The sequence below is a fragment of the Lissotriton helveticus genome, chromosome 11 (assembly GCF_964261635.1).
Source record: "Lissotriton helveticus chromosome 11, aLisHel1.1, whole genome shotgun sequence".
Taxonomy (NCBI): domain Eukaryota; kingdom Metazoa; phylum Chordata; class Amphibia; order Caudata; family Salamandridae; genus Lissotriton; species Lissotriton helveticus.
Window position 1 is genome coordinate 893,631,315 of NC_136072.1, and position 12,875 is coordinate 893,644,189.

The 12,875-nt window shown below is 44.4% G+C and overlaps 1 protein-coding gene across 2 annotated transcripts in view; it reads left to right on the top strand.

The window, feature by feature from the left end:
• The window catches only part of MED13L (mediator complex subunit 13L), a 916,648-nt gene that overhangs the window by 453,339 nt on the left and 450,434 nt on the right, over nucleotides 1–12,875 (top strand). For both annotated transcript variants that reach the window (XM_078667133.1, XM_078667134.1), the window contains exon 3: nucleotides 172–256. In XM_078667133.1, the coding sequence (XP_078523259.1) occupies nucleotides 172–256 (85 nt within the window). The remainder of the gene's footprint in view (nucleotides 1–171; nucleotides 257–12,875) is intronic.

The following is a 12,875-nucleotide window of genomic DNA, read 5'->3' on the forward strand; positions in this document are numbered from 1 at the left end:
AGGCAAATGGGCAAGTTTAGATCTTAAAAACTGGGCCCTTTAACCTAAGGACTGGTATCTGAGAGGTTTCATTTTAGAGACTGAGTGAACAATGTAATCCTATGTTGATTATAAATTAAATAAATATCTTTAACTTTAACACTAGTCCTTACATTTTACTTTTTCTTTCAGTGGAAGAGGAAGGACTATGGGAAAACGGGCTTTCCTACGAGTGTCGAACTCTACTTTTCAAGGCCATCCACAACTTACTAGAAAGGTAAGGGTGTGCTTATCAATGTTATGTCATTATTGACTATTGTTATAACGTTCAAAATCTGTCAGTTATTGAGAACTAATTGGACTACTATTTACTCTGTACTGTTTAGTGATTGGAATAGCAGCATCAATGCATTTGGTTAAATTAGGCCTGAGCCTTTTGTTTTGTTAATGTGCTCACAGATTTTTTGGTTTCTCGTATTTTGAGTACATTTTCTTTTTCTTCCTCTACAATTTTTGTATGTCAGACACTGGTAGAAGCATAACATGCCTTGCAAGAGCTCCAAGATGTGGATGTGTCCTGCAGCCATGTGCTCCTGTAATAACGTTGACTGTTACTTAAAAAAATCCATTTGGTAGTCATTGTTTTTTACATTAAGGACCTAAGCACATCTCTAGTAATACACGTACTATTTGTGAAAATATCTTATTTTATGCTTGTAAAATGTTTCTCATTTACCCACCCCAAAGCTCAGTGGGCTTCAAGCACTTCTATTTTTTAATATTTAATTTAAAATGTACATAGTTACAAATAACAATACAACTCTAAATCAATAGTGAACATAAAAAATACTCCAGTAAGATTAAGTATCCTATACTTAATATTACAGAATACACAATTTGGAACAAAATATGTTATAACTTATTCCTACGAGTTCCATGTCAATTATAGTCAGAAAGATTTTAAAATAAGATAGGGTTAGGGCAAAAGTGATCAAAGTTTACTGTGACGACAAGGAAGGGATGCTTTGTTAAAGGCATGGACAATACCTGGTAGACTCAAACTCCCATCTGTGGAAACTTGGCTATTGAGATGAGCAATCAAAGATTTTGAAAAACTGGGTAAAAGTTTGAATTGCGTGGACAGTAAAAACTTTGAGGCTTATGGGTTTATTATGTTTAAATAGAAGCGTACTGATAGAGAGCTACCCAGGTTTAATCTACTCTCCTTACTCTTGTAATCCCTCGTTAGATTGAGGCTTCAAGAATGTCTGCTTGAAAGCATTATCTTTAAAAAAGAATTGCCACTCCTGAATTTGATCATAGCTAAGTTTGTAGTGCGGTCTGATCTAAAATGAGTAACTAGGGACACGGTTGAAAATTAGAAATTGGATCTCCTAAATCTCACCATTCTTGGAAATTCAAGTGCATTCCAAATCAAAGCAATGTTCTCATATCATAGCACAAAGCACTACCCTCAGGGCGGAAGCTTTCTCCAATACCTCTTGGATCAAATTAAAATACCACTTGTGGTTAGTGTGCTATAAAATGACCTATGTACATGGCAGGAGAAATTATCCACAGTCCCGATTTATGATCCGATTGCACCGTTTTCCTCCCTCCTTTTTTCCCTACATCATTCACTGTATAAACTCTTGTGGAGACTCGCTGCTGGATGCTTTTCATTTCAGTGTTATGTCTTTGTTCCATTTGTACTTTTTGATCACACTTCCAATTGTAAATTCGGATAGTAGGGCATGTTTGTATAAAACCTCATCTGCTATCTTTACTGTCTAAGTTAGTAACTGCAGTCTAGTTTTCTGCATCTATTCTGTGTATTCATTTTTTACTTTTTATACATGCGCTTGAATATAATTCTTTACTAATATGCTCTCTAAATTCATTGTCTAAGGCTGTGCCTCTGGAGGCGTTTTTTATCAAACATTGAGCCAAAATATCTGGATTATGTTAACCATATGAAGTTATTTTTTACACATTTGCTTTTGTACAGTAGAAGCTCAGTATTTAAAATAATAACATTAATCAACTGCTGTAATCTGTAGGTTTTGTAGATGCTCGGGTAAGGTGCACATGGTGTAGTATTACAAGCTAAGTCTGCTTGACATCTTTTTAGAATACGTAGACATAAAGGCATTGATCTGGATTTTTTACTTGTATAGTCTGGTGCATAACATAGTCTAGAAATAAGTGCACACAAGGTTCTTCATATACTCACATTTTGCACCAGACCTTTATTTGTGTAGCAACTCCGCGAATTTCTACTCCTGGAGTAAAATGTGTCATTCTGCAAGCCCTTGCATTATTGGAATTATAACCCCATCCCCCACCCGATACCATAGTGTTAAAAGTTGCAGATTTCATTGTGAAGGCTTCAATGCATAGCAGTCATAAAGTGACTGTCTATTATTTTTTCTTCAGATCTGTGTTTGGTTAAAGGGGATCTGCAAATTTGCACTGAACCAATATGTTAAAGGTTGCTAAACTGGTGTAGGTAATGTGGGTACCTGCTTTGAAGTTTGAACATATGCTTGAACTGTAGGAGAGGAAAGGTGGCTTCATCTTTATCAGCTACCCTAATGAGAGTGCAGCCTAAGACAGGCCAAATGGTGTGTACATAAGGACTTCATAACGTGTCTAGTTTGCTTTCCTTCCGAGATTACCTTGGTGGTACCAAGCAAGAATAAGTGAATCCTAATTTGCTTTGTAGACTTTTTCTAGAATTTGTCTGTCTTGAGTTTTGTAGCAAAATAAAAATCCCACTCCTGTCAATGGTATTGGGGCCATATGCAAACAATTTGATGTATTTTCTCTGTTAATCTGAATGAGCCAAAACCTGTAGTGCTCTATCAATACTGATATCACACTCTGGGGCAAAATATGATATTTGCGCCTCCTGCTCACTTTTTAAAAGTGTCAAATTCTTCTTTTTCATTTCATGTTCTCTTTCCAGCACCTGCCAACTCTTACTTCTAGAAACGTCTTAGGCCCACATCTTAAATATTTTATTGATTCTGACGTACTCAAAACAACTTTTCTTTTGGCATCCTGTTTTTAAGTCTGCTTTTAAAAAACATTTTCTTGGTTTTAAGTCGTAGCTACCTGGATAGCAACACACTCAAAAATCTATTTATAATCCTCATCTCCCGTCCCCACACATGGGATTCTCTGACAGATTAAAGGATTCTGGAGAAAGATAATAAATGACAATGGGTACTTTTTTGCAAATCCCATCACTCCCCTGTGCTAATGATCAGTTCGACCTCCATGCTCTGTGTTCATGGGAAATACAGTCTGACGATTCTTATTGGAAATTGTCCATGGCTGGTTTGCAAATAACCTCAAATGTGTGTCTTTTGTCTCAAGTTAGAGGTTAAATCTCCATTGCCATCAGTGTCCACAAGAATGGTGCCCACATGGTGCTGTCCGGAATGTTTGACTACTTCCAATGTGCAGTCAGCTCTTGTTTTGCTGCCAGAAATATGAGAAATCAGTCTATTCTCCTGTGACCTGTTTTCCCCAGTTATGAGAGCGAATACCTAGCAGTAAGTAGATACTGCGGTATTGACTTGATGTGACTCAGTATCTCTTTCCAGAATATCTGGAAATCTCTGGCACATCCATCTCCCGTGCAACATCTCCCAATATCCCCTCTTGCACAACTGTCTATATTAGGGTACATTTACTTACATTTTTGTGGAGTTAGGCATCCAATTGTACATTATTTTATACCAAGATTCTCTGCGCTGAACATTCCTCACTAGTTTCAGTATACCTCACCAGAGCCTGTTCTACTCATCTTGGAATATCTCTGTATCCAACACCTTGTCCCATTTGCCTATATAGGGCTATTTATGTTTATCACAAAGGGACATCGGGTACCCTATATAGATGCATCTAACATTTTGTTATTTTGGTTAGTCTGGGAACAATTTTTCAGAAGCTGTGAGCTCCCTAGTACCTGGTGCCTTGTTTAAAGGGTGAAGGAGTCTGTGTCACATTTGATAGTATCAAAGTCTTTCAGTCTCTGGCACTTCATAGTCTCCTACATTGGGTAAAATATTTGATTGCGGGAACCTGAAAAGGATCTCTTAGCATGGTGCATTCACCCTGTTACTAGACTGCTTATTGTACCCTGTCCAATCCCAGGGTGAATTACGGGTTTTTCAGCAGTGGGGCAGATGTGGATGGAAAAATTGTGATTAAAGAAGACCTAGGCAAGGATTCCCATATCTCCATTGGGAGCTGAGGTCTTGTAATCTCAGAAACATAAGCCACGTTAGGCCTATATTGCTTTGGGAGCCACCATATGTCACAGGTGGACCTGCCCAAGAGGCTTGTGCTTTCTTTCCTTTTTCCCTAAGGGACCATTTGAATGTGATGTGTAGTTGTGCTACAGCATGTTATATTTTAAGAACTGGGAGACCCAATCACCCTTTTTAAGCTCTGGTTTTACAGCGAGAATCTTTTCTGGACTCACATGCTGTTCATTATTCCGCCATCTATTAATGGAGTCTGGAATTCTCCAGTGTACTAGTAGTCCTTCTTTTTTATTTGTTGTTATTGTTGGGTGTTAGCTGTCCCACTATTTTGTGTCTAATCCAGCCTCTCCTAACATCATACGTCTTACCATGTGAAAGGCAGCGAGTCTTTTAGGACCCTTAATGCTGCCCGGTGCAGGGTTTCACCTCTAATTCACTTTGGGTTTGCTATCAAAATAATGAGGCAAGCGCTGGAAACTGGAAGACAAGAAAAAGGTTTGTTTCGCATGAGGAGATAACGTCAACTGCAGACACTGGGATATCTGAGGGAGGTGTTCTGCTGATTACTCCTTTGGCTCTTCCTTTTATACGGGTTTTACACACTGCATTTGTTTTATCAACATGGTTACACAAGCCTGGAGTCCCCGCCCCGGGCAGGTTACCACACACGCCCAACAGTAATTCTCTTCCCACCCAGGTCAAACAGACAGACCTCTTATCTTGCAGCTGGAACTTGCTTCAGGGTCTAAAACATGTGAGACGGGCCAGATCTAAGAGTCCGTTCTGTTGATAAAAACAGGTCCCATTGTTGGTAAAAAACAAGTCTTGCTGTTTGCAGTGCAATAAATCATGTTTGCAAGAGTCTTTTTGGTATTTGGAACCTGTTTGTGTAACTAGGTGCAGTGAGAGGTAGTATCCAAGGGTTTGCCTGTAAACCGAGATGAGAGGAAAAACGAGTTTGTGGCAGCAAGTGGCGCTGAGGTTTGTCGTGGCAATAGAGTTTATAGCCCCCAGCACACATACCAGGTCGGTCAGAGGGTCAGAGGGATGCTAGTAAGGGCAGGGTGAAACAAAGGTGACCAACAGAGTACAAAATGGCTGCGATAGCTTAAAATGACTGCAGCTTATGTGCACATTAGAAATTTCCACCAGACAAGATGGCACAGGTAATGTTCACGATTGTCATTTCACTTTTAACAGTGGCCCCTTAGAACATAACTAGCCAGCTTGTCAGTCTGTTTCGATCTCCATAATGTCCTGTAACTCTTGATCATACAGTACTCTCATTTTTGTTAACCGAGTGTCCATAGTTTTACGGTGCAAGGTAGTTAAGAGAATCATTGATATTTTCCAGCCCCACTCCTTCAAGATGCCCCAAAGCCAACTTCCAATTGTCCAAGTCTCTGATCCTTGATGAATTTCTGAAGACAGTCTATGGAGATGTTCGATTGCTTCATAGACAGAAGGTGAATTATCAGGACTGTATACACAGCAGTTGGCACTGATGATGCGGCATGCTCATCCACGGTCTGCTAGTACCACGTCCAATGCGATTTTGCAGGGAACCAGACGGCCCGCTTGGAGCTCAGCAGTGTTGTTGGTGAGGATGCCAGCATTGACGTTCAGGGAGGTCTCTGCCGCTTGAGACAGATGTCTGATGGCTCGGCTGTTTGCCATCGGACCCCATTGCGGGACGAGCCCTTTTGCTGCGTCGAAGAACTGTGATGCGGCAGAGTCTGCTTGATCAGTGTCTTTAGAACGCCTTTCTCGATGATGCTCTGCAGGGGCGGTGTAGGTTGGTGGCAAAACAAAGGCGATGTAGCACGTGCCCCCCCATTTTCTTGGGAGCCAGGTGTAGGCTTTGGTTCCACAGACAAAGTACATGTTGGGTGATGCAACAAGCGCTGGAGGGTTGACAGTGTTCAAAGTCCTTACAATGCTACAAGTGCTGTGACCCACTTTCTTAGTCCCACGACCTTCAATGCATACAAGGCCAGAGACGTTCACCACAGATCGGGCCACAGTCAGTGTTGCAGCAGTTCTTTTATTCAGGTAGGAAAATGTGGCTCTGATAGGATTATTGAACACTTGTTTTTCCACTCGTTCTTTGGAATGTCGCATTGGAGGTGTGAGGGCAGAAGGGGGCGGTTGTTATTTCTGTTTTGTTTAGCCAGAACTCGTTGTAGAACTGGACGATCGTCCCGTCGGAAGTGGCATTGTCTTTGTAACTTTCTTGTAGGAGCATCATCCAGGCTAGGCAAGATCCGTCTAGAATAGAAAAGGGCAAAGGGATGAAAGAATTGGAATGTTCAGTGGCACGTGGTAACAGCCCACAGACCCAACAGTTGGCAGTATTGGTGGCAAGATTGTGCTGGTGCAGCATCTGCACGAAAGAATTATTCCAGAATTTTTTGTGTCGTTCTCGGAGATGTGGCAGGAGTGATACCAGCTAGTGTTCTTTCTTGGTGGTTGGTTGCATGGTGGGTGACAATGTTCTGTATGCAGGTGCATTCTCTTAAATGATCCACAATGCGACCATTAGGAGACAGGTGAGAAATGCGGCCACAAGTGCAATTGTCTTCCTCTTGCACCTCCACCTCTTCACAGGTTGCCAGTGTTGGAGGGACTCGCTTGCAATGATGAGCGTGCAGCCAGTTTCATTTTCCTTCCACTCGGAGGGCAGTTCGGGTGGTGATCAGGACTTGCCAGGGGCCCGTCCACCTAGGATCCAGATTCTTCGTTCTTTGGAAGTTGCGAATCAATACATGGTCGCCTGGCTTTATTTCATGTCCCGGACCCCTGGATATGTCAGGCAAGGCTTGCTGCGCCTGTTGGTGGATAATTGTTAGCTCGTTTGTCAATTTATGCAAATAATCCGACATTAATATGTTCGGGACATTGTTAATGGAGGTGGGTCTTGGTGCAGCCCAAATGCTCATAGACCTGCCGAAGACCACCTCATACGGCGTCAGTCTGTGTTTGGTTGGGGTGGACGCATCGATAGCAACGCCAATGGGAGGGTGTTGGGCCATTTCAACCCGGTCGTGGCAACTATTTTGGCTAGTTTTAGGTTCAATGTTGCATTGTGTCTCTGCCAGGCCCGCTGCTTGGGGGTGGAAGACGGCATGGAACTTTTGTTTTACCCCAAACCCTCTCAGTATTTTCTGTATCACTTAGGCTACGAAGTGAGGGCCGTTGTCGCTCCATAAAATTCGGCAAAGGCAGTATCGGGGGAAGAATTCTTTCAGCAATACTTTTGCAGTGGCTAAGGCGGTATTGTCGTGGGTGGGGTATGCCTCCACCCATTTGCTAAAAGCGCACACAACCACCAGGACATATTTTAGACTATGGCATCTCTCTAGTTGGATGTAATCCATTTGAAGGATTTCAAATGGGTGGTCTGGACTCCAATCCCTCCCCGTGGTACTACTGACCCCTTCCCTGGGTTGTGTTGTAGGCAGACTATACATTGTTGTACTAGGTGTTTTGCAGATTCTGTTATCTTGGCATTATGCCATACTCTGTTGATTAGTTCAATCAGGGGGGTGGAGCCTATGTGTGCTGGTAAATGTGCCGGTAAATGTGCCATGGTCAATATGGGGATGAGGTAGGTATTGGGTAACAGCAATTTATTTCCATCTTTAGTTCTCCAGCAATCTTCCTCGCCTTTTAGTCCCACCATTTCCCACTCGGTCAATTCGTCTTGTGTGCCTGTAATCTGTATGTCCCTTACAGTGGTCCTAGCGTCAGTCCATTGTTCAGCTTGTGACCTGGTCACATACATCTGTCGTAGTTCTGTCTCCTGCCGCGCCGCGGCAGTAACGTCTACTAGTGCATTTCCCTGTCCAAATCTTCAGTCACTTTCCTATGTGCTTGGCATTTTATCACTGCTAACTTCTTGGGGAGGAGGACTGCTTGCGTCAAGGCGGAGACTAAATGGCCATCGGGATGGGTTTACCGTGTGAAGTCGGGAACCCTCTTTCTTTCCATAAGATCCCACAATGGTGAACCACCCCGAAGGCATATTGGCTGTCGGTGTATATGTTAACTGTCATGCCAGTTGCTAAGATACATGCTCGTGTGAGGGCAATGAGTTCTGCAGCCTGGGCTGAACGTTGGGGAATACGGGCTGTTTCCACAACGGTTCGGGCTGTGGTGACAGCGTATGCAGCTGAGGTGGTGCCGTCGGGGAGTTTGATGCACAAGCCATGCACCCATAGTTCTCCATCTGGTTCTAGAAAGGCAGTGTCTGAGATCTATTCTACTCTTTGTTTGTTCATCGGTTAGTGTCACACAGTCGGGTGGTGGAGTCACGTTAGGAGCATTTTCGGGTAGGGGTAACAGTGTGGCTGTATAGAGGGTGGCACATCGCTTTAGGGCAGGGGTCTTCAAAGTGTGGGGCGCGACCCCCAGGGGGGCCGTGAAGTGATGGAAAGGGGGTCGCGCAATCCTGGTCACACTTCTGCCCAGGCCAAGGGATTCAGCCCCCCTCCTCCCCCGTAGTGTCTCAACTGGAGCTGCTGTGGGCTCCGCTGGGCTGTGTCTGCACTCTTATCTCCAGCACAGCCCGGCACCCCTGAGTTTTTCACAGGTCGTTAAAGCACATTTGCATGTTTACATTCCTTTTGTAAACTGGTTACTTAGGCTTAGTTTTCCCACAAGGGAAACAGGCTCAGGCCCCCTCCTCTCTCCCCCCTCCCACTGCTGCCTTCTCCTCTCCTCATCATTTTTTCCCCCACATTTCGTTTGAAGGATCAATTTAAGCTACATCTATTTCCCCCATCCTGTAAATGAAGGCTCACCCTCAGTTCAGCAGCAGGGATGTTAAATTCTTCTGGCTTGAGCGGAAACTCGAGAAGGCAACCCACACAAGATGCCAGCCACATTCACGCAGACACACCTATGCATAACGAGAGGGTCATGAGCACGTCAAGAGGCCCGAGTGCTGAAAGCCAGGGAAGTCGCTCTACTGTCCAGACTGGGGGATGGGCGCTGCTTTTAAGAACAGGAAGAAGGACCCTCTGATGCCATGTATCTGACACCCGGAGGGCAGCAAGGGTGGGCTCAGACGTCTCATCTTAGACTTGGAGCTACTTGAACAATAATAGTTGTAATTTTAACGTGCATCGTACATTTAAATGCACCAATGTTTCCTTTTGCCTGTTGCAATTCGCGGATAATTCCTTCTGTCCACGATAATTCCTTCTTTACACTAGTTTGTACTCAGGGAAAGTAAAAATATCTCAATCTCTTCACAAGCTGGAGGTTTAAAGCTTTTTTGAGGCTTTTTCTTGACATCCTCACATTGAAGGTAAGGGAGAGCTCTGAGGAAGGACAGAATGAAAATGCTCAGGTGGAAATGGGTGGACGGATGAAGGATGGATGGATGGAAGGATAAAGGGTGGATGGATGAAGGATGGGCGTATGGATGGATAAAAGGTTGCATGGATGAATGATGCATGGATGGATGTGTGAAAAGGTGGGGGTGAATGATGCGTGGATGGATGTATGGATGAAAGGGTGGGTGGATGATGGATGGATGTATGGATGAAAGAGTGGATGGATGTATGGATGGAAGGATGAAAGGGTGGATGGATGAAGGATGAGTGGATGGATGGATGGATGAAAGGGTGGATGAATGAAAGGGTGGATGAATGATGGGTGAATGGATGGATGAAAGGGTGGATGGATGAAGGATGAGTGGATGGATGGATGGATGAAAGGGTGGATGAATGATGGGTGAATGGAAGGATGAAAGGGTGGATGGATGTATGGATGGAAGGATGAAAGAGTGGATGGATGAAGGATAAGTGGATGGATGGAAGGATGAAAGAGTGGATGGATGAAGGATAAGTGGATGGATGGATGGATGAATGGGTGGATGAAAGATGGGTGAATGGATGGATGGATGAAAGGGTGGATGGATGAAGGATGGATGTATGGATGAAAGGGTGGATGGATGAAGGATAGATGTATGGATGGATAAAAGGCTGCATGGATGAATGATGCATGGATGGATGTGTGAAAAGGTGGGGGTGAATGATGGGTGGATGGATGGATGAAAGCGTGGGTGGATGAAGGATGGATGTATGGATGAAAGGGTGGATGGATGAAAGGGTGGATGTATGGGTGGAAGGATGAAAGGTTGGATGGATGAAAGGGTGGATGGATAAAAGGTTGCATGGATGAAGGATGGATGGATGTGTGAAAAGGTGGGTGTATGAATGATGGGTGGATGTGTGAAAAGGTGGATGTATGAATGATGGGTGGATGTGTGAAAAGGTGGATGGATAGATGGATAGATGGAAGGGTGGATGGGTAAAGGATGGATGTATGGATGGAAGGATGAAAGTGTGGATGGATGAAGGATGGATGTATGGATGGAAGGATGAAAGGGTGGATGGATGAAGGATGGATGGATGGATGGATAGATGTGTGAAAGTGTGGGTGGGTGGATGAATGATGGATGGATGGATGTGATGAGGTCTAACAGGCGCATTTATGGTTGTCGATAGATGTTGATGAGGAGTACCAGTTTCTAGAAACTTTTGTTGGAAGGGGGGGTCCTTACGCCTAAAATGGTTTTACAAGGGGGTCTCGACATCAAAAAGTTTGAAGACCTCTGCTTTAGGGTAATGTGCGGTGCTAGCAGGGCTTTTTTTTTTAAACTTTATTTTTCAGTTTATGTAACATATACAAAAACACACCCAATTGGCATCGCTACAACGCATGTACACAGGCGGTGCTAGCAGGGTTAACTCATATCCTGTCAGCCGGGTACTAGTCAAGTGTTGGGTTTTGGTTTGGTTTAGTAGTGTCGACTGCATGGGGTACTAAAACAGTGACTGGGTTGGAGAGCACTATTCCTTCGCTCTGGCGTATTGATACTGCTGCAGCTGTCACAGCGCGCAGGCACGCTGGCAGTGCTCTGGCTACTGGATCGAGGGTGGCAGAGAAATATGCACAAGGGCGTTGTTTGTGACCAATTGATTGTGTTAGGACAGACAATGCACATCTCTCCCTCTCGTGCGTGTAGAGGAAGAATGGTTTGGATTAATCTGGGGTTCCTAGGACAGGCGCTGAACAAAGGGCCTTGCGTAGTTCTTTAAAGGCTGACTGCCATTCGGGGGTCCAGGGGAGAGGTGAGGGGACGTCTTTAGCCAGGAGGGATAGAAGGGGTTTGACAATGAGGCTAAAGTTTGGTAACCACTGTCGGCAAAACGAGGTGAGACCTATCAAAGAGCGGACTTGCTTCTGATCTTTGAGGACAGGGGTGTCTAGAATTGTCTGAATCCTGTCAGGTGTGAGTTTCCTCCCTTCTTTTGATACAAGGTGGCCCAAATAGGTTACTTGTGATTTACAGAACTGCAATTTCTCTCAGGAGACCTTGTGACCATTCTCAGCAAGAAAATGGAGTAGTTTGATGGTGACTGTGACTGCTATTGGTATGGTGTTTGCTGCTAGAAGGATGTCATCTACATATTGTATTCGTGCCACTCCATCTGGCAATTGTATGGCGTCCAACTGTCTTTTAAGCACCTGGGTATAGATGCTTGGGCTCTCAGTGTACCCCTGAGGTGCTCTGCAAAATCTGTACGAACGAGAGTTTAGGGTGAATCCAAATAGATGGCGTATGTCTTTGTGTATAGGTATGGAAAATAACGCATTTTTGAGGTCAATCACAGTTAAGGTGGTGGCAGTGGAGGGGATTAAAGTCAAAATTGTTGTGATGTCTGAAACTACTGGGTATTGTGGCACTACGATTTTGTTCATCTCCCCAGGCCAATGATGAAGCGGTAGGCTTTTCCGTCTCTCTCTCCCTGTCTCTTTACAATCTGTAGTATGGGACTGTTACAAACATTGCTCACTACTTCCTCTACCACCCCTGCCTCTTCCAAAGAGTGTATGATCTCGATCAGTGCCTTCTCACCCTCTGGTGATATTTTGTACTGCGGTAATTTCGGTAGGGTTGCGTCCTGTCGTATTGTTTCGTTGACCGGATCAATCGTCATTCGTCCTACGTCTGAATCAGCCCTAGCCCATAAGTGTGATGGCAAAGTGTCCAGTAGGGATGCGTCAGTCTCAGAGATGGGAAACCTGTGCTGAGAAGGGATCTCTCTATGGCGCTGGGGGTTGTCCTACAGGATGACACGCACTCCGTCCGGTGAGCATCTGATGGTCGCATGGAAGTGTTTCAAAAGGTCGAGACCCATAATGGCGTTGGGGGGGGGGGGCTTGAAGAGAGGAGGTATGTCGTTTTGACGATATTGTAGTCAAGGTTAAAAGGGATTGGTCGGGACAAAGGGTTGGTGGAGGGCGTACCGTCAAATTCTATTGAGGTCACATGTGAGCCTGACAAGGGTGCCCTTGGAATCATCGTTTGGATAGTGCACTACGTGTTGCTCCTGTGTCTACCAAAATTGGCGACTTTGTGCCCAGGACCTCAGCGGTAACATAAAGGCCTTGCTGATCAACATAGAGCTCGACTGGATCCCTCCCTTACCCCTGGCTGTCCTATGCAAAGTCATACGTATTGTCATAATCTGTCTGTTGGTACTGATTCTGTTTGGATGGTCAAATGCGTTCACTCTTCCTGGCCTTTCCTCGCTTGCTTCACTC